This window comes from Stegodyphus dumicola, chromosome 2 (assembly GCF_044657685.1).
Source record: "Stegodyphus dumicola isolate Sdum_Otavi_A_Nest chromosome 2, ASM4465768v1".
NCBI lineage: Eukaryota > Metazoa > Arthropoda > Arachnida > Araneae > Eresidae > Stegodyphus > Stegodyphus dumicola.
Window position 1 is genome coordinate 264,283,229 of NC_140769.1, and position 27,924 is coordinate 264,311,152.

Consider the following 27,924-nt stretch of genomic DNA (forward strand, 5'->3'; position numbering starts at 1 on the left):
AATTTTCAAGACTATCCTCACTTAAATCACTCAATTCGCCCAAATTATTCATGTATCTAGCAATTTCATCTTGGGTTAGTATACGCTTTTTGGCCATGTCAAAATGGTAACCAAAGACCAATGTTGCAGACCTGCAACATATAATTAAAATCAAATTTCTTTCAAACTTTTTCTATTAGAAAATCAAAATTTCTTTTAAATGAACATAAAATGTTTAAACTTCTTACCTGGTAATTTTTTTCATCAATAAACAAGAGGAAGCATAAAATATAATGGATTCTTTTTATAGCAAAAACACAGTTCTTGAGGAATCAGAGATTTTTTAATTGTTGCGATTTCTGGGGAAAATGTGCTGCTATCTAGTGACAAATTTAGCATGTATTTCGTTGCAGTAACCTTTTTTTCTTAGATAAGTGATTTGTAGGTAATTAAAAAAAAAAATTTGAGTCTGTTAAATTAAAATAAATCATATGTTGCAGAAATGCAACAGTGGGAAGTTAAGGGTTAATTTGGTGTTATAACCAACAGACTAATTTCATGTAACAAAAGGCATATTATAAATAAAATATACTGGATATTGTTGAAATATAATATTTGTTTACTGATTAATTTGGTGTTATAACTAACAGACTGTAATTAAAAAGTACTCCCAAATATTGAAACAATGTTATTTATTTATTTATTTATTTTTTATTTATTTTTTTTTTTTTTTTACCCAAAGAACCAATCAAAGAATAGTTATATATAATCAACCAATTAACAAAGCTGAATACAAAGAATTAATTAAATGGTTTTAAAATATTATTACAATTACAGAAATAAATAAAAAAAATATGACAAAATTCTGCTTGCTTATTAGTCAATCTAATACTATGATTACATAGCATCTGAATTTTGCTACAAGTACATCTATATGTGGCCCATTTGGGTTTCCAGACACATTTTATGAACCTTGTTCAGCATCAAGGAATTGTTTACTATGTAGGAGGAGGGAATGGAAAGACAGAAACAATATTTTGCATTTTAACAATTCAGAATGCATTCATGTGCAATTTAGAACTCTTAGTTTGTTGATAATATTGCCCTATAATGGAACAAATTAAGTAATCTGCAGATTAATTGAGTAAAGCACAGATTAATGGCTTTCCAATATGTATATAAACTGCATAACTATTCCTAATCATAAACAGCCACATCCACTGCAGCGATTTCAATTTAAGCAAATCTATGCACTATACTGATATGCTTGAAAACCAGCTAATGGTACTGGTATTTCATGGAAATTCTGAAAGGAAGAAACTAAAATTCTCTTTCTTGTAATTACTGCACAACAAAATTACTATTTGCCTAAATTTTTATTACTTAAGACTTATCATAAAATGTAAAAGAAGGGTCTTATTTTTGAGAAAATGTGGTGCATATGATAACTTCTTCAATAAGAATGGTCTAAATTAATAAAAATTAGAAAAGCATCAAAAGGATAATATTGAAACACATGCCATGGGCGGGAACTCGAGTGAAGTGGAAGTGAAATACGGGAAAATTGGGGAAAAAAATACAGTAGAGAATAATACTCACGTAATATGAATATAAAGAGGTTCAAAAGCTTCTCGTCCAGAAGTTGGTTCAATGAAACCTGAACCTTTGCCCCTCAGTGTCACAGTGGCTCCAGTTTCAGTACGTATGTGTTGAAGAAAAGAACCCTACATAAATAATTTATGTTAATAGAATTATAACTACACCAACATAGATTTCTAATTCAGTAAAAAATTATGCTGTCTGTCACTAAAATCTAGCACACCATAAAAAAAATAAAAATAAAAATAAAAAAAAACTAATATAGTAAGAGGAAATGTAACAAACCTTGCTTCATTAAAAAAATGTACTGGCTTTAAAAAAAAAAAAAAAAAAAAAGTCTTATTTTTTATAATATAAAGAAATGTTAAAAAGTAATTGAGAAATTTCCAAATATATGGCTGTTCATTTAGATTTCACATTGGCATCAACATTCATTTTCAAGCATATTATGAACACTTCCATGCCATGCCCCATTCAAGCTCATGTCAATCACAAATCTGACCAGATGAGATCCTTAAAGTTACATTAATGCAGCATTCCTCAAAATTGCCCTCTTCGAAAGCAATTTGTTTGGTATATGCCACTACCGGTTTACTTAAACTTTTAAAATTCAATTAATTAAAATTCATTTAATTTTACACTAGTATTAATTAATTTAGTATAGTATGGAAAAAGCTGTACTTGGTTTTGATAAATCAAGACTTTTGGAGTTCAGACAGTTTTATCTTATTAACTAAAAATTAAAAATGTTGGTACTCACAATTAACGATATAAATGATCTATGTTGGATTAAGTCAAATCCTATCTCACGACATACATCAAATCAGTTTTGGTTCTTTGTTTTCACATGAGCTAGCACTGAAAACCTTTTCTTAAACAGATATGTAGAAGCAGACCTAATCATAATTTTTAAAACACCACTGTACAGTTCAGTATATTCAGATTTCACTGGAAATGAGATTCAGAAATTTAATATCTTCCGCTTGCAATTTCATTTTAAGTCCAGTGGCATTACAGAGTTCAATTAACTGCTCTCTTTCATTCAATGATAATTAGTTAATTTCAAAATCACATGAAAATTTGTTGTATTTACAACTTAGAAATTTAGTTTCAAATTGTGACTTCATAGTTTCAAGGTGTGAAGTTACATCAGTACATAATTCTTTTCCGATAGCGATATAATTCTCTAAAATAGAAAATTCTACGGTTAAGAAACACTAAAAAATTTCACTTTTTTATAAAACTATTAGAGAATCCAAGTTTCATTCTAAAATACGTTTATTTCTCATGGCAGACCCACATAAAACCTGAATGAACCACATGAATCATCAACCTGAAATGATATAAAATCTTGTTAATTTTATTTACGAACAACAGGACACTTTTGTAAATCTAAGAGGACCACAAGGGCAGACTTCAAGGAATGGCTGTATTAACGCTTTGACGTGGGGTGGTCACGCTCTGAAGCCAGCAATTTTCGAATTTTTTTCTCCTCTTTCCGAAATTTTTGAGTGAAAATCAATTGATTACTGATTATAAAATACCTCTAAATAACACAAAATGACTGCAGATTCATACATGTTTTAGGTCTTTTAGTGCTTCAAATCAGATGTCTTTTAAAATTTGTTTTAAATGAGACAAAATAACTTCCTTTTATTAATATAAATAACTTTAAATTTAAAAAGTTATTCATCGCACATCATGATTTCCATCATAAACAATAAAAAATAGCAATAATCAAACTGCATATATAAAAAAAAAAAAAACCTTCTATATGTACAGCATTTGCTTTGTGGTTTCAGGGCGCGACCACTGCGCCACTAGAGCATTGTGACACAATGCTCACGAGGCTCGATGGTCGTGCCTTGAGAACCACTGCTCTTCACAATGGCGCTTGCTTGCTTCTCAAATAGGAATGTTTATTTTTACCCGGATATAGATAAGAGGTTTTGAAACCACAGAGTTATTTTATTACTAAACAATGCATGCACCTGCCCAGTAAAAAGGTCTTTCTTTTCCAGAGACTTTTCTCTGACCTCAACAAACTTGCTCCTCAAACTAGTACTGTGATTTTATAAATTATTTCCTGTGGTTTAAATTTAATGTAAATATACTTTGCTATAATTAAAAATAAAAATCGCATAAAGTTTTAATTAAATTTAAAATATTTTCTGAATATTTTGGGACGAAATACGAATACAATAAGTATGAGTGGGAAACGAACGATCTGTACCAAAGCCAAAAAAAAAAACCAAGCTCCCCCCCCCATTAACATAAAAAACCAAAAATGTCATGTGCCAGATCAAAAGAAACTAAATAACGTTGGACGTATACCAGTGAAATTTAGATCCAGGAAGTGTGCATTTTGTAGCACAAGGAAGAAACCTCATACAAGATACATGTGCGAAACGTGCAATGTAAGTCTATGCATGCACCAAAAAGACAAAACATGCTTTGAACAGCATCACAAAAAAAAAAAAAAAAAACACTTAGTCTTTTTTTTATCATTATTTTACTGAGTTTTTTTTAATCCATTTAGCCAAACATCCTTATTATGTATGTACTTATATTTTCACTGTTATAGAAAAATTACATAAATGTTAATTTTTTAAGACGATTTACTTTGTAAAATAGTGTCAAAAATTATATATAATGCAATTCTTACATACATTTTTTTTAAATTCGTAAATTTTGCCTTTTATTGGAAACGCGCACGGAGAAAGGTAAGTTTTTTCCCCCCTACTACCTCAGTTAGTTTTAAAGTCCTAGACGCACAGTGGTTTCACAGTGCGACCACTACCCACAAAACAATCGGCAAGAGTAATTTTTTTTAAATTCATATATTATTTGTCTCTAGGATCATAATATTCAATTCCTAGAGTTTTTAGTTAAAAAAATTATAAAAATAATATTGTGCGCATCAAGGGGTTAAGATATATACACTTTCCTTCATTTATCTCCTTTACCTCAATCTTCTTATCCCTTTTCTTTACATCCTCTCCTAACCACTTTTATTATTATTATTATTATTATTATTTACAATTCTCTTTGAAGAAAATGAGTAATAATGATGTTGTTCAAAAAAGTTGCAGATTTTGCAAATTATTCAACCAATTAATTAGCATGGATGGCAGAATACCCATGCATCCAAACATACATATTATACATATATATCCATTTTACATATATATTTTCAAGTATAAATGCAAAAATAATTGATATTCACCTATTTTCTGGTCAACTGTGAAATTTGAAACGAATTCCCACAAAATTTATGCCTATTTGGTGGAAATCTGGAGGAATAGATTTCCCTCAGGTATATAATCAACGGATACAAGTTAGAAACATAACACATAAAATACTTCGATAAATACAAGTTCAGGCCTTGAGATTATTTGATGATCGAATTTAATAAAACTTTGAGTATTCCAGCAATTTTTGGCTATTTTAAATAACATTAAGAATTTTTTAATCCCTAATAGCATTTAAAATAGGAAAAAAAACAGCCACCTTCTCTATGAATTTGGTGCCATACAATTCAGTAAGAGATTTTGCATAGCTGGGCAGTATTTTTATATCGCCATTTTGCCAAACTCAAAGGTATTTCAATGTTTTGAATGTGTGCATCAATATACCCAATCCCATAACTTTGAAAATACACCATCACTAGCTCTTCTGTAGAAGAAAGGTCCCTCTTTTCTTAATAAACTAGTCTTTTCTTTTCTTAATAAATATCTGTCAATTATTTTTGTATCACCAAACAGTCCAATTTAACACCAGCAATGGACAAGTATGACATCATAAAACTTTCACAAGATATCTGTTTTGTTTTTATGCATGCCTGATTCTCAGTAACCCACTTTAAATTCTGCAAAGGAGAACACAGACTACTAAAAATCCTTCTTTTAATAAATAAAGGTTTCATTGAATCACCTTTGATTTATTTTAAGTTTTTTTTATGTGCTATACTGCCAACTTACATCTGTTGACTATATAATTAAATAGAGAGCAATTTATGATTATGCAATTGAATACAAAGTGATCTATTCCTTTAAACTTCTGTCAGAATCCTTGGCAGGATTTCTGCCAATTTTCACGTAAAACATGTAAGCACTCAGAAAAACTAAGAAACAATAGTTAATTTATATCCTTCCCTAATAAAAAATTAATCAGCTTATGAAGGATCATCAGCCCATAAAACTAAAGGAAAAATCTTCTGAGTACATTGTGATGTCACATTTACCCACGACATAGATTACACCATTTAATGACAACTTTTGTTTGCTAAAAATTGCAAACAGAAAAATACTTATGTACCATATACTCAACATATAAAATACGATTTCTATTTTTATGAGCTGGCAAAATACTGAAAAGTTGAAGTGTTTCTAAACATTTTAACAATCATAGTGTTTTGGAAAAACCTACATTATCAACTAGCCACATAAATGCTCGATTTATATCTGCTAATCATATAAATGAAGTAAATGCACTCACACCAGGGCCCAGTATCTTTTCTCGAACAGGATATTCTGGTGGAGCTTGCTCTAGCCCTATGAAAACCTTGTCTTGTACAAAATGGGTCTGAAAAATAAATCATAAATTGAAATTATACAATTAAAGAAAATAATCATCGAAAATATGCTTAAAAAAACATACGCCAAAATGGTGTAAAGAAACAGTTTTTAAAAAGAAGATAAGAAAAAGATTTTAGGGTGCTTGAATTACATCCAATTTTATAGCTTATCATTTCTAAATTTATCTGCTGAGGGGCCTTTCCTACAATTAAAAAAAAAAAATGTGGCTATGACACAGATATTTACAAGATCCCAATAAACTTGAATTTTTATTTTCTCTGATTTTACACAAACAAACATAATTATCTCCTTGATCAAACATTAGCTATTGGTTAGGATAGGTTACTTGAGCACAGAAAGGTTATTCACCTAACAGAGATGCTACATGCCGCCTAGCTGATTTATTATGCATGCATCCATTAAATGTTTCCTACTGGTTAGTACCAGTTATATCCAGCATCACCTAAATGTTTACTATGAACCATCCACAGTTATATCAGGCATCCCCTAAATACTACCAACTGGCTACAGTCATTCAGATTCCGCATCCACTAAATATTTCCTATTGGCTAGAACTGCTTATATCCAACATCCACTAAATCCATCCCACTGATTACAGCCAATTATATTCAGCATCTATTAAATGCTTCTCATTGGCCAGTGATAATTGCACTATTGTCATGCAAAATGGATATCATTTAACAAACACGCAAGTTATTGACTTAAGTAAAACATACTTTTATAATTTTGTGCAATATAATAGTTAAACCTGCCAACCTTTAAATATGAAAAGAAAAAGGGAGTTTCCGGAATGTTTTTGTGCTGCCCAGAGACACCATTAAAAAAAAAAAAACCTTCAAATTGATTGAAATTGCCTTTATAATGAGCAATTCAAATTACTGAACTATTTATAATTTGATTCAGATGTATAGTATATTAAAATTTAAATTTCTAAATTTTATGTTCTTGGTTAATTTCATTTTGGGATTTACTTACACGTTTTTATGCAGAGAAAATCCAATGTAGGAAAGAAATGCTAAACTTAGTAATGTACCACTTATTGATTGAAAACAAAGTTTAATACCATTACTAACCAATTAATCATTGGTTGAATCTTCATAAAACGTTTTAAAAGTGCCTACAGTAGATTAAGGCTATTCAGATTAAACTCACTACGGGGGGGGGGGGGGGAAATGCAGTTTGCAAAATTTATGTTTCAATACTTCAGTTAATTTATTTTCTTGCTGGAAAATATTTCCCTCCATAATACCTAAAAATTAAAATTTAGAAGACTGTGATCGACCAGGATATGTGAAGAAAAATCAGTGGAGTTATCACTTACACATTATGCTCAAGTGAAAAGTGAACAAAGATTTATAAATTGTTACATTCAAAAGATCTTTAAATTCACCTTTCACTGAAACATTAACTAACAAGTAGTTAAGGCTTCATTCTTTTTAACATTCAGCACAAAAACCTAAAAATGGCAATTGGGAGACAAGCCCAATTTGAAATACAGCAACAAAAATAAATTGTGTACAAACATACGACACCAAAGAAAAAAGAGATTCAGAATAGAGGTTATCTCACAGTTTGAAGAAATGATTAATGTACAACATACTAGCTCATCAAATTCCTCAATGCTTTGCCGATGGCTAGTCATGTCATTATGAAAAGCTTTAAAATGCATAGCTATATCTTTTGCATTAAAAAATGTAATACTTACCCCTGATGAAACATGATTCGTTTGAACAGGCATTGCAGAACCAACAGCACCATTTGTACAAGCTGTGGGGTAGGTAACAACTCCCACAGTGGCACTCTTAGGTACACCAGAAGCGAGGACATGGTGATCGATTATCTCCTGTATTCTCCTTACGGCAACTAAAATATTGTAATACAAAAAACTTCTTAGCTATAAAGTTGCTTGTAAAAAATTACTTGATTTTTCAGAATTGATAAAAACAAAAATAATCAGTTTTATTTTAATTCATTAACACACAGCTTCAATGGTTTATTTACTAAAAGAGTATAACTCTAAATTCATCTTTTACATGTTCTCCACCTGCATACATATAGAAAGATTCACCAAAATTAAAGAGCATAGATCTAACATTCCACTGGCAAGCGACTGACTATTAGGTTATAGCAGAACATCATGCAAGCTAATTAACAGTGAAAGCGTTACAGTATATGTGAAAAATCAATTATCTTGCTTTACAACAATCAGAATTTTTCATCAGATATGCAAATGGACTGTCAGGAAGGAGCTTTCATTGTTGCACTGTAGAAGTAGACAGCTTCATAGCCAAAGATTACTACTGTGCAGTTAAAATATCATACATCCAAAGTTATGTAACATATAAGATGCATGAAAAATGCATAAACGGCATTTGTTTAAGTCGAGATCTAACCTTAGTACCTTCTTGACTGCATATATATTAACTAGAGTTAAACAGGACCAAGGGCTAAAAAACTCATCCAGAAGAAAACTATGCAACCAAGAACTTAGATTTTGTTACTCATCAATACAGAACAAAATTAAAATAATTGTGCTACATGAAATAAAATTATATGGATGCCAATGACTTCACAAAATTCTAACTCATGTGATAATTTAATGCTGTTTTTTCATCATGTAAAATTTCATGAATGATGTATTTTGTGATTTACAGCTTTTATTTAGTTATTTATTTTTCAGATGGCACTCGTTCGAATAAAGAAGCTATTAAATGTTTTATTTTATGAACCTATTATTACTGAATTATGAAGATACTGAAATTTAAATTTAATGCATTATTAAATTAATTAATTAAATTGTTTTCATTCAAGTATTCTTAATTATTTGTATTTATTTTCATGTTTAAAAACTAATTTATTTTTTAGATGGCATTACTAAAATTGGTTGCTGTTTTGTCATTTTTCCCCCCTGTGAATTTATTGCAATTTTGAATATCAGCATTACTGAATTTTACTAACCCATAGATCAATTAATAGAAGTGTTTGGCCATGCTGTACAACATGTAATGTATACAGTTCAACTAAAAGCAACTCTTTTAAGGGCTACTTTTTTTTGTGTTTTGTAAAATCAGAAGCAATTTAAATTCAATGGATTTAAAAATTTAATAAGCTATGAAATGAACTGACAGAATCATTTTTATTTATGTACCTTAATTATTTTTACCTATTTTCATATTTAATAACAGCATTTTAGCAGTGATAATTAATGTAGCAAATACAGTAAAGCTAAAACTCTCCATAGTTTGAAACTTACTCTTTATAGCATCGTATGACGAAGCTTGCACATTCAAATATAGAGGACGACACCTAAATAAAATCACAACATATAATGTTCTTTTATGCACGAGAAAGGTAAAAAATATGCAACATGCTGCACGGCTAGAACTTACTCGGGAGTTGCAATATTTTGCCTCTCTTCGGGTGTCATGTACCTCCCCCGAGTTGAAATTGCAGCTCCGCTTAACTTGCATATCTACGATGTAAAGGAACGGAATTTTATTTGGAAAAATATAAAAATAATCAAAATAAATAAATGGTACTTTTATATTAGCCAATGCCTTTTCCAACAATACATTGATGTTGCTTCATGATGAAATACATTTTCAAAGTCAGCAGAGTGATTAAAGAGGTTTTTTGATTTCCAAACGATATTGTATATTTGCCAAGCTTAAAATATGAAACAGCGGGAGGATTTTGCACTGTGCAGTGACGTTATTTCAAGATGTAAAACAGACTTATTCAGTTTTTGAATGCATGATTCGGGTTATGGAACTATTGGTACTATTCTATTATCAGGACCGGATTCAGAAATGTATGGATATATGAGTTTGTGTATGCATGCACATGTGTGTATGTATACACATATAATACATAAGTGCATACATACATACACAAGTAAGTATGTTGTAAGATTCTTTACAGTGTACTTTAACCCCTTCGAGCCGGGTAGCGAAAACGCGCGCTTATCGCGGAGGCCAGCAGTGTCTTCCGCGAGCGTCTCTCCAGGGCTGGGGGCTTTTTGCTACTAAGCCTAAATCCATGAAATTTCCGAAGTATCAACGCATTGTTTAATAATGCTCTATAGAGTATTTAAACGGATTATGCTTTATAGATATTTTTATATATATACTTTAATTACCTTATTTCTTGTTTAAATGCATATTTTACACATTTTATTTTAATTACTCACCATTTTATGACTTATACATCTGAAAACTAAATATATTACTTAAAATTCTCTTTTCGTATGAAAAATTTTAAAACAGGGATCTACACACAGTCCTACGTTACATTCCTTGAACTCGTAATAACTCATTTGCCATTTTGGAGGATTTTTCCGGGAATGTGAACAAACGAAGCATCGTCGTCTCATTTTCTTATCAGTCTCTTCTGAACAAAGTTTTGGAAAATGTCTTTCAGTTAATCTTTCAGAATCAATATCTGAAATATTTTGCATCATTTCTGCTATTTCATGCTCTGTTAAATATTTTCGACGCTTCGACATTGAAACGGTAAAAACAGAAAGAATTCACGTCTAACAAGATCTAATTATTTTCTAAAAATTGAACTGTAAACGGAAATACTTAACGCTTTAGTGCATATAAAACTTCTACTTACAATAAACAACTACCACGTGCGAATAAAGTGCGATTTAAAGAGACGTCATAAATCACGCCATTCGGAAACATTTAGTTTCCCGTTTGTTTATATAATCAAAAACACGTGTATGTGAGTCATGCTTCTCTCATTTTGAGTAGAAAGTCTAATGCACATGTATCTGAAACCATATAGACATACAGTGCCATCTTGTGGCAGAAATTATAGTTTGAAAAACGTTCCAAGGTACTGGCACAAATACGTGACAGTCGGTAGAGAATGCAACAATGCTCTGGCACGCCTGCGTGTCGGCCGGTAGATAAGAGTGTTCGTTGCTGGCACGTATATGTGACAGTTGGCGCGAAGGGGTTAAGTTACAGATGAATGTGAAGAATCTTAAGAACTAGTAAGCGAATAATTGCTTGCGTTCGTGAGACAGTAACCAAAACTTAAAAATGGTTAAAGACCCTTTATTATTCAAATAATGTTTAACAGAACTCCGTCTTGGAGTTGTACAATAAAGCCGACACTCGGGCTTGAATTTAAGAGACTAAGAATTAAACTAATCTTAACTAAAAAAGATATAGCCGAAGCTATCAAAAGTCTAACAGAGTTGTCCCCTTAAAGCTGATAAACTGTGAAGCTATCAAGGGCCTAAAGTACGGCCGAGCGTAATAATAGCTTAAGAGTGAGAGAGAGTAGCTTAAAAAGGCAGATGCATGCTAGCCAGAATCTCTGGTTCTCTTTAAATAAGACATATGAGCTTCGTGATCAAATACCGCTCTTCCTCAATTTGCATTCAAACGTGATTCTAAAACTAAGTTCTGGCTGGATGTTGTAAGTTGAAATTCCGAAATAATAGGAAAGAAAGTTTAACTCAAAATTTAACTGTTAGATAAATTAATATGATCCTTACTATGTATGTATATAAGACATACATACATTTCTGAATCCACTACTGATAACAGAACAGTACCGAACTATTTATCACATGAATCTGATGCAAAATATATTAATCATTATATAGATATCCTAAATTTTTATGGTGTCTTGCTAATTTATTTTGCAAGGCAATTCAAGACAATGCCATGACTGCCTGTAAGCATCAGTACACCTGTTGCTATTACTCTGTAAATAACCTGCACTATAACTGTATTTTCATATGATTTTGTGTTTTTTAGGGTGGGAGCTTAACTCTTTGATTACTAATGGGACATAATCAAAGGGTTACTGAGAATACAGTTATAGTGCAGGTTATTTACAGAGTAACAGCAACAGGTGTGCAGTGCAATAGCAACATTGGGACATGTATGTCCAACTAAAAGTTTAAAAATTACTGCTGGGTTAAAATGTACTTTGAATCTTCTGAATATTGGGGATCTTTTTCCAATAGTTGGGAAATCAAGATACCCTTCTGCTCGTTGTACATAAATGAACATAGAGAAAAGAACAAGAGTTGCCCAATGTGTAATGTTGGGTTATGCAAAGAATGACTTACCCTGTACCATATGATTTAAAACCTATTCCATATAATTAACTTTTCCAGATTAATAGGTATGCTTATAGAAAGTCGACTGCTATGTGTGGCACTTATGTATACCACCATTAACTGTGGCTGCAACATATGTGTCCCAGCCTTTGGCTTGAAAACAGCTTGTCAAAAAAATCCCAAATGCTAAATTTACCTTATGACATATTTTGTTCATATGGATAGAAAATGGGGTAATTTTTTTAAAATTTGTAGTCAAAGAATTAAATTTTTTGTAAATTCATTAAAAATCAGTTTTAATAAAGTTTATAAGAAGAATCAAGGAATGAAGAAAATGGTTAGAATCATGATCGAGGTGAAAAAGACATTGTTGAAAAGTATGAAAATGGCCAGCATATCCACAACTCAGCGTATGCTGAGAAGGAACAGTATCTGTGACTATGAAAAACAAAGATGCTACAAAATCGGCTAACATTGCAAAAGAGTGAACATAACTACCAAACAACGATCACAAATATCAAAGCATGCTGCCAATTTTGTTTTTGATCTGGATAACAGAAAAACATTTATGCATAATATTTCATTCACGCATAACACATATTTCACCCACTACATTTATATTTTGGGATTAAACAGTGTTATAATAACTAAAATAATATATTTTTAAAAGAATGAATTAATTATTTCCCCTTATTTCTTAACAGGAAAGCTTTTTTGATACAAGTCCAAGGATATGAAAAGGGTTAATGGCATACCAAGCTACCACTATATATTTAAAATAGTACATCTTCCACCACATTCAACTTCACTCTAGAAAAAGTAGAGATCTTGCAGATTTTTAGCACAATATCATCAGGCTGGAAATAATAAATCACTTCTACTTTCTTTCACAGCAAATGCAGAAATAATTAGTATCTGATGAACAAACAATGCTTCCAGAACCTTTGACAGGAAAAAGTGTATATATATATATATATATTTATAAACTGGATTTTTGTTCATTTGTTTCATTTCTAGGCAAATCTACTGCACACATAGCAAATATACAGAAAAAAATTAACATCAGATGAACATACATTGTCCTGAAAGCTTTCCGTAGAGAGAACATTGTCTCAAGAACTTTCTGCAGGAAAAGATTTATCAAAACAATGCCCTCTTCCTTGCCCCCCAAAAAATTCTTTTCAGACATCCAACCTTCTAGGGGTTTCCCCCTAGTTAAGTTTACATCACCCCAAATTTATTTCTAGACATGTGGCAAATATCACACCTAGACCTTTCTGCTTCATTTATCTAGTGCACATATGATAGAAAATGCAGAAGAAATTAACAACAAATAAACAAACATTGTCATGAGAATTTCCAGGAAAAGATTTAAACTCCCTGCATCGCAGAGGGAGCGGAAGGAAAAATCAAGAAAAAAAAGAGTATGAAAGGATTTCAGATTTTAAGTTTTAAAATTTAATAAGGTTTATCATTAGGAACATTTTAAAAATTTAATAAGGTTTATCTATACAGATTTTCTACAAAGATGTCCCAGATGGAATAGTAAAACATTTTATAGGATACTAGATGAACATACATTAAGACTAACATAGGAATTTTCTATATCTTCTGTTTATTTGAAAAGTGTAAAATATAGAACATCATTCTATGACTCATGAACTCAATGCATTTTTATATCAATCCATTGAACTGAAAAGTCAAAAAATAATACTCTTAAGAACTGTATCTGCTACTTTCAGTAGCTTGGTATGTTATTCCATACCAGACAGATTCATTTGAAAAGATAAATATCTTGCATTTTGCCTAACGGCAATAGACTCGAATAGAATGGGAAATGCAAAAGACTTACAACCTTACCTTCTGATTGAAGGGCTTCTTTTGGCCGCGCAGATGTGTGGTGGTCATTCTACAAGTAGTTGTGAAGTGCGTGCATCTTAAGTGCTACATAAAGTGGCATACTCTGCTTTCTGTGCTTTTTAAGTAAGGTTATAATTATTCAATTGTGTGCAGTTTAACATTTGTAATTAAAATACCAAGAGCTTATATTCGTTTATTTAGGATTAGCAATGGAGTGGAGCAGCGAGATCGTGCGAGGGCCAACAATTGTTCAGGCCAACCTTGTCACCAGAGCTCCTTCTAAAAGTATGCCACGAAAGAGGAATTAGTAATTATGTTATTAGTTATTTATTAGAGGAGTGATGGAGCCCTTTTTCACTGCTAAATTTAATAGGTGACAGGTGCATTTCATAATTTACAGATATGAATTTTTTTTTAAGATACCTGCAACATCAGTCTTCAAGTCTATAATTCATGGGGCACTGTTGGCAAGTCCTAAGCAATCATCCTAAACAATTGCACTTACTTTTAAAGTTTTAATAATTAGCTGTGCTATACATTAAAGTCTGTCGAATCTCTTTCTAAAATAGGGACAGAAAATATCACTCAATTTCTGAAGACTTTGGATTTAAAAAAGAATATTGGATACAGTTTTGCAATCAATAACTGAAGATTTATTTTTCATACCAATTTCTTGAACCCATTTCTTTTACAGATGCAGCTGTTTTTGTCCTTGAACTTGAGTACTTCTTAAGGATTTTACAAGTACTCAAGCTGGGAAACTTTTCTAAAAAAGCTGCAGTATGATCCACACAAGACGCATTCAGCGGCAGGTTGTGCTCCAGTAAAAAGGCAGAACAGGCATTCTGCATTAATAACTTTTTGGTTCTCTTTCCACCAAAAGATTTAATAGTTTTCCTGTGCAAGTCATATTCTCCTTGTGTCTGCAGATGAACATCGATCCTTCCATTGTACAAAATCAAAAACTCGCAATGACAAACGCTACATATTGCAATATTCATAACCCAGACACAAAATTTATTTGTGGCAAAATATAGACAATAACTACTTTTTCAACATTTAGAATTTACTTTTGGTTTTGATATTTTTGTGATTTAAGATTTCTTTAAGCAAAATTTTTAAACAAGAAGTTGAAATTACTATTTAAAATTCTAATTTAAATTCTGGTTAAAAAAGGTTTTTTCATTTATGGTTTTAAACTGAATTTGTGTTCCTCGAAGATGGTATATGGAAAGTTTTCTTATTATAAATTATTAGCTTATTACATTGCAGCTTTAGCACAAGTCATAGGATTTTTAATTTACTTTTAATTACTTTATTTTGAATACATATATTTGAAAATTACTTCATCTTGGGTGTGCCCCCTAGTCAGTAAATTTCTAGCACTGAGAGGAGCATCATTGATATCCACTTCAGCCGTCACTAGGTCTCCGACCGCTTTTGCCCTGCCAGAAATATTTGTTCCAATCTAATAAAGGAAAGAGAGAGAGAGAGAGAGAAAAAAAAAAAAAAAAACACTCATTCTTATGAAAAATACTTTATCAGAGATCTCTTAGTCTAATAATACATATAAGAATAATACTTTAAAAATTGAATAATAAGCATTAATTATGCTAATAAATTATCCAAATACTTTAAATTTTTGGTGCTTTTCTTTTTTTGTCATCCCCATGTAATGGCGACATGATTATCATATAAAGTTTGTCAAAAATGAAATAAAATGCATCTTTCTTGAAAGAATAATACATCTTCTTTACTCAAAAAATAAATAAAAAAAAAAGAAAAATGGAAAAAATTAATAAATAATAAAATATATTAAAAATATATAAATTTTAACAAACATGTATATACGTAAAAAAGCAAATTTAAAGTTAAATAATTTTTAAAATGTGCAAACATATAAAAGATTTAATTCTCTTTCTTTAAAAAGAAATGAATGAAAGAAGTTGAAATGCCATCTACTTGCAGCTCTTATTTTCCTCAGTCGTCAGTATATAAAAAATTGTACACATAATTTTTAAGGGAAAAAAAACACATTTAACACGCAGCCTATTCACAGCTTTCTGGTGATGAATAAACTAATTAAGTGATTGTTGTTAATGTAAACATCAGACCAATTTTCAAATGTAAGAATCATAAACAATATTTATCAAAATTACATTCCAAAATAAACATCACAAAGAGCAGTCATTGTCTTAAACCACAATATATATTTTAAAATCATTCTGCTTAACTTTTTTGTATGTAGCCAAATTCCACAATAGCAAAACAAATAGCATATGTACTTAATTTGCCGAATTTAAATAGTTTATATTAGGAATATTCATGGTTTTATCAATATTTTTGGCACTGTATAAAAACAAAGGGCTATAATGGGAAAAGTATGCATATATATATAAGTAATGCAGAAATAATATAATCTAAATAATAAGAGGAAGAAATAACATAATTTTTAAAATCATAACATAGAAATAAAAGGATAAGCAATTAATATAAAGTCTTAATAAGACAATTAGATACTTACACTTAAGCACATTACAAAATCTGAGAAAACCAATTATATAGAACTCTGACTTTCTATGTGATTCCTAATTATTTAAGCAATCTAATTATTCAAATCACATGTACAAATTTACATTTGGGTGTATAAATATCATTTTGCTCTTTTTAAAACAGATGCTGTTAATAATAGTTACTTCTAATAGATGCTGTTTACCCACAGCTATAATTGGGTAGCACTTGTATTTCAAAGGAATTGACAACAAGCTTTGACAATTAGTATGGGACACCTAGTGATGAGCTACACAGGGAGTAGCCCTCTGCTAAAGTTTGTGAGTTCCTTTTTCTGTTTTTGCCTGCTTATTTGTTCCATGAAAAATACATCCTGTGTGTCAAAATCATATTCTGTTAAGCATTAAATTTTATACTAAAGCATGAAATAAAAATTAATCATTTTCAGAATTCTCCAGAGATAGCTTTAACATGAAAACTACATAATAAAATTCCTAATAATGTATGCTGCACATGTTCCTTTTTGCCGTATTCCAAGTTCAATGGTTTTCATAAACAGATCATGGTATTTTTTGCCTTAAATTTAAAAATATGCACTTGCAGAATTTGCTAGCAATGGAAAAAACTAAATTAAAGCATTAAAATTTCAGTCTATCTTATATTGAACGAGGTTATTCGTGCGAATAGACGTTTCAGCACTGGATTTATTTTCCACTACTTTAGCATTTTTTGTACTACAGTACAAAGTCCGAAACCCGGACTCGTCGGGACTTCGGCGATTCCGGATTTGGGATTTTTCCGGATAATAGATCATCAGTTTAAATCTGGTAAGATGGCATGTAGAAATTATAAAATTAAAAATATGAAATCGTGGTTTGTGAAATAATGAAGTATTTATGATCTAAATAGTATCAAAATTTACAAAAAAAAAGCTTAATATTTATTTGTTTACCTTATTAAACATTTCTTTCAATGCAAAAAGCTTCCTTTTTTGTGCTTATACTTTCTCTTTAATTCTGCAGACAGACACAATCTCTTGTTTAGTTATATTGTTGAAGTCCTGTAACTGCTATTTTTCAGAATTCCAACTTGCTTGTCAATCGAAATTTTCTCGTTTTCAGTAACTTTTCTGTCAAACTATCATTAGCAGTTTTTTTTCTGGATCTAGAACCATACTACAGATTTTGCCAATTAATGAATGAATGAGAAGCATTCTCATCACAATGAAAATCTTTTTATATAATCTTCATTTATTACCGCTTCTCCACATTTCTTTATAAAATCCGTTAATTGGAAAATTTCACCTTTGTTTTGCAATATCCGAAAACCTTTAAAATTAGCAACTATCATAATCAAATTTAGCTATTCTTCACTATACATATTTGGCTATGCATCATGAGCTTAGCAAAATGATCATATAACAAGTTGTTCCATTAAATTTTATCTTGCTTCTATCACGCATTGAGACAATTAAGCTTGAATTGTATTAGTTTAGTTATTTATTATATTTATGTCTATTTCTTGCACATGCTTAAGGCTTATCAGAGTTCTGAATAAATAAATTCCCACCATATATTTAAGCCTTATTGAGGGCCAGCGCTAGATATCTTGCTGCCTGATGCAATCTCCGTGGATCCTAAATTCTGCAACTCAATACGGCCATATGAGCCCTGGCGCTGGTTCTGGGTTTATGTCAATAACAAATCAGTTATTTTTAATTCAAATAGCCCTAAATGTAATCTTTGGGTCTATGAGTACCATCAACAAAATCTATTTTTAGCATATGGAAAGAAATTTTTGGTAAATTTTTTCTCATCAACACATTTTAACACATTTAACTTAAATCTGTAATCATCGCCAGGCATAATGTAAACATAAAAGGTTACCATACCCCTTTGTTATTCAATTACTAACATAAAAAATTTGTTTAGGCATCGCTACATGAGTCATACTCAATTTGTCATGTTTTGATAAACATGCGGTGATGAAAGGAAAGTATAATAAATAATGATTCGCCAGGTGGGCATCAAATATCTATGTGGAATGTTTGGGTTTGAGATGTATGCCAAACACATATACAGCAACGGAGGCAAATTACTGATCATATAAATTTATGCTAAAATAATTGTTTCTTCCGTAACAAGGTATTTTATTTAGTGTCAAAGTGAAATTAAGAATCAGGACTCTCCAGATGTTTTAGCATGCGCGGAAGGGGGGAATTAAATCCGCATGTGTAAAGCATACGAGAAAACGTTGTTGGTGGTTCTGAGGTCCAGATTTTAGATCAATCCGAATAATGGACATCTGGATTTGGGACTTTGTACAATATTAGGAATATACATATGCAGTTTTCCTGCTAATGCCATTTTAAGAAAATCACTTATTTCCATTTCAACTTTAACCTCTTTTGGTGATGTGTATGTTACTTCTCCCACATCCCAAACTTCTGGATAAGAAACTTTAATATTCGCTTTTAATTCTTTATTGATGAGTTTTTCATTACTTTCATTTTTAATTGCATCATTACTTTCCTGCAATAATGTATTTTCTAAAGACACAGCAAAAATTCAGAATTTTTCTCACTATAATTTATGAAACTTATTTTTGCTTCCAACTATTAATTTTTGAAATTTTAACACAGAATTAATTTATTTGTTTTAAGGTAACAACAACAAACTCATAAATAAGAGACAAATTTAACATGGGGTTCACACTGGCCTCCTATTGCCCATCATTGGAACTACACTAATCAAAAAGTATGTGCACACTAGTTATCCAGTACAGTCAAAAGTCGCTAATCCGGACTCGTCGGGACTTCGGCAATTCCAAATTATCGATTTTTCCGGATTATAGATCATCAGTTTAAATCTGGTAGGATGGCATGCAGAAATTATAAAATTAAAAATATGAAACCGTAATTTATGAAATAAAGAACAATTTTGATCTAAAGGGTATCAAAATTTACAAAAAAAAAAAAAAAAAAAAACCTTAATACTTATTTGTTTACTTAATTAAACATTTCTTTCAATGTAAATTGTTTAAGTTGCTTTTTTTTTTTATGTGATAATACTTTCTCTTTAAGTCTATAAACAGACATAATTTCTTCTTCAGTTACAAAGTTCCACTGTTCAAGTCCTATAATTGCCGTGTCGAGAATACAGACTAATTTGCCAATCGAAATTTTTCAATAACCTCTGTGTCACTTTCTTCACTATCGGAAGTGAATTATAATGACGAGGAATTTGATTTAAATCATATCAAAGACGGAATACATCGAGATGAAATACTACATTTAGTAAGGAATTATAAGCCAAATAAAATAAAAACATCTGTCCTGAAGATAAGGATAGTGCTGACAGATCAACTTCCAATTCATTGCACGCCACGGCGTGCCCCCCCCCAGAGCAGCGTGAAATTGATAAATAGATTTCGGAATAGTTAGATAAACAAAGGATATGCCTTTATCCATTTTTTGCAGCAATTCCACTTTTTGTTTAATGGACTTCAAAACATACTTTCGCTTTGTAGATCCTTTACATATTAGTAACTATATATCAGAAATTCTATTTGTCATAATCGAAAGTTCAAGCTTACTTTTATAAAATTGCTCTAACAGTCTGCAAAAAATAATATGGCGGATCCAGTTCGAAGATTAAGGAACAACGCAATCTGCTACATTAACTGAATTAGATAATTTTAGCTTAGCTTATATCGTCTGCTATACATTAAACGCGCATTCGTAAACGTATTTTGCGCATGCGCACACGCATATTCGCAGCCGTAAAGGTCTTACGCGCATGCGTCAACACGACACATGTGCAGAAAGTTTGTAGCTTTGAGGTCCGGATTATACACAGTCCAGTCACATTAATGTGACTATCTGTCAAAAGCCAGAATAACCACCTTTCGCACAGCGGACTGCTGCGAGACGTGCTGGAAGAGAGTCACATAGGTCCCTGAAGGTGTTCTCTGGGATGTTGAGCCATGCCGACTCTAATGCCGTGGCCAGCTGCGCTAGATTACGCGGTTGAGGATCCATGGCGCAAACAACTCGATCGAGATGGTCCCACAGATGCTCGATTGGGTTTAAGTCAGGTGAGTTTGCTGGCCAGGGGAGGACGGTAAACTCATCCTGGTGCTCTTCGAACCACGCACGTACACTGGCAGCTGTATGGCACCTCGCATTGTCCTGCTGGAAGATGCCATCATCCTGAGGAAAAACAATGCGCATGTAGGGGTGAACATGGTCCGCAAGGACAGATGCGTACTTGTATTGATCCATTGTGCCTTCCACAATGATCAGTGAACCTAGAGAATGCCAGGAAAACATTCCCCAGACCATAATGCTCCCGCCTCCAGCTTGGACCGTTCCGGCAATGGTTGCAGGGTGGTTCCTTTCAGAGGTTTCACGCCTTATACGCCAACGTCCATCTGTCCGATGGAGCATAAAACGCGATTCATCCGAAAACGCAACCTGTCGCCACTCAGTGGACGTCCAGCTGCTGTACTGGCGTGCATATTCTAGCCTTCGCTGTCGATGAACAGCAGTCAGCATAGGTGCACGAACCAGGCGTCTGCTTCGGAGGCCCAGACGCAGCAATATTCGCTGAATAGTACTTTGAGAGACACTTTTGGTAGCCCCTTGGTTCATTTTGGTGGTCAGTTGCTCAACGGTAGCCCGTCTATCTGCCCGAACGCATCTCCGCAACCGTCGTTCGCCTCTGTCATCTATGGCCCGTGGTGCACCACATTTGCCACGTCGCTGATTTTGGAGTCCCATTTTGCCATGCATGGTACACTTTTACCACGGCGGCACGCGAACAGTTCACAAACTCAGCCGTTTCGGAAATGCTTCCACCCTTGGCCCGAAAGCCAATGATCATGCCCTTTTGGAAGTCGGATAAATCGCTTCGTTTCTGCATTACGCCAACGATTGAAATGTTTTCCGAAGCCCTCACACTCTTTATATACGCTCAACTGCACTGTGCTGCCACCTGCCTTCTGTGATTGGTTATTTAACTCTGACATGGAAAGTACGTGGTGGTCACATTAATGTGACTGGACTGTGTAGATCATTATGGATTATGGGTGTACGAATTAACGACTTTTGACTATATGATGATAGAGTGATAAAATTTAGTGCATCAGAGGTTTTACTCATATGTTGAGATGAAGGCTACCATCCATTAATAAATGAACCTCCATCTTTCAAAATTTTACATGGATGGCTTTTTTAGACTGCTCACATGATGGTACAAATGCTTATACATCCATAGCATCATCTGAAACATAAATGTTACTATACACTCATCATAGATCCCTCAATATAGTGTAAAAAGGGCAGTTAAAAGAATTCCAGTGAAACCTAAAGTCAGAATATTATACATCACAAACAAATTATCTGACAAAATATGCCTTGGAAGGTTAATGATGTGTCTCCAGTTGGAATATCTCAAATTGGCAAAAAATAATTTTAAAGACATATTCAGGTAACCTATGCTACAGAATAAACACTCACAGACTTCCTGACACATAATTTCCATGTTTTAAACCTCAATAACAAAGGCCTAGCAACAATGGTTTACAAGACCACGAGCTCCATTTGGACAATGTTATGGTCAGACTGTGTTTGTTCACTTTGAAGGTTTTGATACTTAAAAATTCTTTTCTTTGTTTGTTTTTCATGATATTTTGTCTCTAGGCTTAGGCCTGTAAGTTAACAATGAACACACAGAGGAATGTGAACTAGAGAACCATAAAAATGAACTCAGCACGAACAGAACTGCAACAAAATGTGATTGTGGAAGAAAAATCTTCAATGGGGGGGGTGGAATATGATGAACCTATACCTTTGACCTGTGATATTTTTGGAAACTGGGCATGATGCAAAGTTTTCACATAATGTATCACAATGAAAAAGCAGGTGCAAGTTATAGAAGATGCATTTTCAATAACAATCAATGCCATGTCTCATCTAAGAAATATTTTAAAACATAGGCAACAACTAATTATATGGGACAGATATTTAATGAAATAAACACCCATTGAATCTCAAGCTCAATACGACGGCACTACAAAAAACAACAAAAAAGAGATGAGGATGACTCAAGAAGAAAGTTACCTGATGTTTTTATGAAAACAGACTCCTCATTCACTCAAGAACATCTTTGTCTTCAACACTCAAACCATTTATTCCCCTTTAAGCATGTGTTGTGAAAACTAAATTTTCTTCCCCCCCCCCTTTTTTTTTTTTTTTTGCTTAGTATTGTGCTTACCTTTTCATGGCTCAGGATTAATGATTTCCATTGGCCTTGTGCTCTGAACTTGTACACAAAGTTGTAAGGTTTAAATAAGTAATCATCTGTGGATAAAAAATGGATTAACCCTTTCAGTACCGAAGAGCTAACTGCAGTCATACATTTGTGGAATGAGAAATATTTTCTACAAGAACAGTTGCATTGTATTGCATTGAACATTATCAGCTTATGCTGATAAGCTATGGATATGTTTTCTATCATTCATATCCATTTTAAATAATGAAAAGTAGCAATCTCTGCTCATGATCTCACTGAAAATATTGTTTCGGAGAAGCTTATCTTTACACCAATATTCCTTTAAGGATGACATTTTGTTTTGTATTATTAATAATAGCGTGGCAATAAAACGACCTAATTTGTTTAATTCCATTCCTTCTGAAACCTAAAAGTGGTCCCTTTTAAGTTGTCGATACCAATAGTTGTTTGTTTTTCCTACAACAAATTGAATTAAATCTTTAAAAAAAGCAGATGGAAGTAATCCAGAATTCCTGAAGAGAGATTTAAATTGTTTCCTACTACTCATGAATGCTGTGCTTGTAAAATTTTTGCACCAAACTTTTTAGAAGTATATTTGATATCAGAAAGAGTATCCATTCATATTTCAGGTTCCTCTGCTTCTTTCCATTTCGAGGTGCTAAGTATACATGCTGAATTGCCTTTCCTCTTTTTTTGCAAAACCTAAATTATGCTCATTTTCATCATCAGAATCAATATTTCTTTATCCGTTGTTCTCCTTTTAAATGTTTTGCCGTCATGCTGAAGTGATCTAAATTCAAATTGTTAAGTAAAACTTTTACGACATAAGCAAACATACCAATTTTTTTCAGTAGCTTTTATTATAGAATATAATATAGAATTAAGGCACACTGTTGACTATTACTAATCATATATGGGAATGATTAGAGCAGCCAGCAATTTTACACCAAGAATAGTAAAGTAATGCATACTATAGACAGTAATCATAACCGCATAACTTTCCATGAATGCCGATTTTAGGTGGCGTGGTGGTGATAGCCAGAGAATGTTTCATAGGTGGCGGTAGCAGTAGCCAGACAACATTTTGTGGCTGCCACCAAAGGGCAGCAGGAGTTCTCAGAGGAAAGTTTCACAGGTGCTGCCAACGGGCAGCAGTTGTATTGGAAGGGTTAAATCGGTTTACTTATGGGGAAACAGCCTTCAGGAACAAATTTAATTCATGAACTACAGTTCTATATATTTATGTTTGTAGATATTACCTGGAAGGAAGTTTCAGTTATAATCCACATAATATGAAAATTTTCTTATGTACCTACTTTTGGCTTAACATACTTACTTTGGGTTTTATCTGAGATGGTGAGAGCTTGAGCTTTCCTTTTGCTATCAACATAGCATTGACTCTAGCAGCAGCTTCTGCTGCTGCCTCCAAGCTGCTCTTACTCATTCTGGCTGCAAGAAATGTATGAAAAAATTAAATACATACAGATACAAAATAACACAAGATACAACTTAATGGGATAGCGGTTAATATTATCATTTGAATATTGTTACTGAACATCAGAAATCACGCCCCTCTATACAGTCAAAAGTCGTTAATTCGGACACCCATAATTAGGAATGATCTATAATCCGGACCTCAAAGCTATAAACTTTCTGCGCATGCGTCGCGTCAACGCAAGTGCGTAAGACCTTTACGGCTGAGAATATGCTTGTGCGCAAAATACGTTTACAAGTGCGCGTTTAATGTATAACGGACGGTATAAGCTAAGCTAAAATTATTTAATTATGTATTTCAGTTAATGTTGCAGATTGCGTTGTTCCTTAATTTTCGAATTGGATCCGGCTTATTATTTTTTGCAGACTGTTAGAGCAATTTTATAAAAGTAAGCTTGAACTTTCGATTATGTCAAATAGAATTTCTGATATATATTTATTAATATGTAAATGATCTACAAAGCGAAAGTATGTTTCGAAGTTCATTAAACAAAATGTGGAATTGCTACAAAAAATGGATAAAGGCATATCCTTTGTTTATCTAAACTTTGTTTATCTTTAACGCCGTGGCGCCGCTCAATGTATTGGAAGTTGATCTGTCAGCACTATCCTTATCTTCAGGGCAGATGTTTTTATTTTATTTGGCTTATAATTCCTTATTAAATGTAGTATTTCATCTCGATGTACTCCATCTTTGATATGATTTAAATCAAATTCCTCATCATTATAATTTGCTTCCGATAGCAAAGAAAGTGACAGAGGTTATTGAAAACGAAAAAATTTCAATTGACAAATTTGTCGGTATTCCCGACACAGCAATTATAGGACTTGAACAGCAGAACTTTGTAACTGAACAAGAAATTATGTCTGTTTAAAGAATTAAAGAGAATGTATTATCACGTAAAAAACGAAGCAACTTAAACAACTTACACTGAAACAAATGTTTAATGAAGTAAACAAATAAATATTAAGCTTTTTTTTTTTTTTTGGTAAATTTTGATACTCTTTAGATCATAATTGTTCCTTATTTCATAAATTACGGTTTCATATTTTTAATTTTATAATTTCTGCATGCCATCTTACCAGATTTAAACTGATGATCTATAATCCGGAAAAATCGATAATCCGGGATCGCCGAAGTCCCGACAAGTCCGGATTAACGACTTTTGACTGTATATGAAAACACACACAAAGATAAAATCATTTATTATGATAAACAAGGTACAAATGTATTTCAGAGTATCCCTTGGCAAAACTTGCTGATTATTTTTGGCGCCATTCCATATAATCTGATAAACTGCATTTTAAATCAAATAAGAAAATAACATAAGAATGGAAATACATGTTATCTAATCTATGCAGTATGAAAAGGAAATAGCGACTTACCTTATTTAAAAATTTCTGTTTCTTCAACATGTGTGAAACACAGAATTTTTTAACAGCATCCAAACATAATTTAAAATTATCTAAACTAGAATCTGTATACTGCCATCACCACATTAATTCACAAAAGTAAAAATGAAAAATATCCTCCATACCAGCGGTAGCATTTCTTTCAAAAATCCTTTTTATTATACCCCACATACCATCCACAGTGTAGATAGGAGCTCCAGTTTTGACATCCTAAAATCTCACTGCGTAATTTACCGAAAAGTGAACGAAGTCATCACAACAAATAACAAGTCAAAGAATTACACAAACTCGGTATCTATGTACCGCCAAAAATTGGCAATTTTCGGCAAGGGGTACCGGTAAATATACTTTCACCCAGAATTCTATAAAAATATTGCTTTGAAAAATCATATCAAAATTTTATAAAGCCTTCATATAATGGTATCCTGTCAGGTGTCATGGTGTTTGTTATTTAACTTCAATTCCTGAAATCAACATCTTTAATTAATCAATATTTTATAAAGCCTTCATGCAATGGTATTCTTTAGAAATTGATTAAACTCATGCTGTTTGTGATTTAACTTCAGTTCCTGAAATTGTCTTCAATTATTGCATACGTACCCAAATAACATATATGGTTTCCTAATTAAATTTCACTATTATTTAACATTCATTTATCTTAATTTAAGATACATATAAATATATATAGATATCTCTAATATCCATACATAACTTTGTAGTAGTCTTTAAAATTCTGTGGAAGATCTCTGCCCTCGTTTTAGGAAACTGAACAATAATTCTAATGGATTCTCAAATTTAACATCTTTTTACATAATTCTAAGACCTTTTTTTGTCAGTGTTTTGAACTAAGGCTGCATGCGATACTCATAGCATATCAATTTATTTGTAGTTTTAAGTAGCATCCAAAAGCTCTGCAATTTGAATTTTGCAATTAAAAAAAGAGACAGTTTCGAAAACTCAGTGTTTTACGTTTCGGAAAGATATTTAGCATAAAATGAAAACCTGGCAAAAACACCCTTTGAAGAAAATCATATTTCATAGTCTCAACGCACTTAATATTTTAGTTACTAGTTTCGAATCTTCAAAGCACCTAGTCTGTTTGAGACACTGCAACTAATTATTTCTTAGGAACTATTCAGGAAAGTTCATGCTCGTTTATGAACTGCTAATATATAATTACAGTACACCATCTAAACAACGTGCTGATTGCTCATCATCACGATTCTCTGAATGAAAGTTCATACTTAAAACAGGTAAAGAACAACAAACAAATGAAAATTTTTACCTGATATATCATGGATCAAGAAGACACATTATAATCATTCATTACAAAACATTAAACACATACCTCTCAATTTACTACTACTGGCAACTTCAAAGCGCCATCTGGTGCCATAACTGCAAACGGTTGTTAAATATGTAGCCAAACAAGAAACACTAAGCAAATAAATATAGAATGGCATATTCAATAGAACTTCCCTTTAAAAAAACAATAGTTCACTCAAAATATTTGAAAATGCGATGCCATAAAATCTATAATTTAAAAATATTCTAATATAGTATACTTTTTTCCATATTGAAGGTATCAATTCATCGAACAAGACAATAGTTATTTGACTGTCGAGTAGATGAAATATTCGTTTTGATTGATTGAAGATCATAGCCCCGAGTGTCAAGATGTAGAAACATCTTTTTACTCGGCTTCTGATAAGCAATCAGGGGACAGGAAGAACAGTGTGGAATTCTGGTCTACGCTAGCGGCGGTGGAGGCGAGGTCAGTGACGTTACAAGATGAAGTAGCGGGTGTAAACTCAGGGCTAAAGAAAGAGAAGGGCTGGGTATCCGTTTGAGAATAACGATGCCGACACGAACCCTCTTGGGGAGCATACCCGATGTTATGTGACGTCACTGCGTTCGTCCCGTCGTCTACTGACCAGAGCATCAAGTGCGAAAGATTGAATCTTTAGTTCTTAGATTCTCTTTCTTTAGCCCTGTTAGTTTCAGAGAAAGAGGTGGTTTTTTATTTTATTTATTTATTTAGTTATTTATTTATTTTTTTTTACTTGAAAGTTATAACTGATTGATACTTTTA

General features: G+C 32.3%; 1 protein-coding gene across 4 annotated transcripts in view; it reads right to left on the reverse strand.

The window, feature by feature from the left end:
• LOC118182076 (KH homology domain-containing protein 4-like) overlaps positions 1-27,259 on the reverse strand; it is a 62,350-nt gene extending 35,091 nt beyond the window's left edge. For 2 of the 4 annotated variants that reach the window (XR_015039855.1, XM_085812118.1), the window contains exons 1-8: positions 27,118-27,259; positions 24,262-24,374; positions 15,467-15,589; positions 9,566-9,648; positions 9,430-9,482; positions 7,882-8,039; positions 6,076-6,162; positions 1,579-1,703 (exon numbers count right to left, since the gene is read on the reverse strand). Coding sequence is in view for 3 of the 4 variants with exons in the window: in XM_085812118.1 (XP_085668244.1) it covers positions 1,579-1,703; positions 6,076-6,162; positions 7,882-8,039; positions 9,430-9,482; positions 9,566-9,648; positions 15,467-15,589; positions 24,262-24,369 (737 nt within the window). In the remaining variant the exon portion in view is untranslated. The remainder of the gene's footprint in view (positions 1-1,578; positions 1,704-6,075; positions 6,163-7,881; positions 8,040-9,429; positions 9,483-9,565; positions 9,649-15,466; positions 15,590-24,261; positions 24,375-27,117) is intronic. The other 2 variants (XM_085812117.1, XM_035351356.2) reach the window with 2 other exon arrangements.
• Positions 27,260-27,924: the final 665 nt, after the last annotated feature.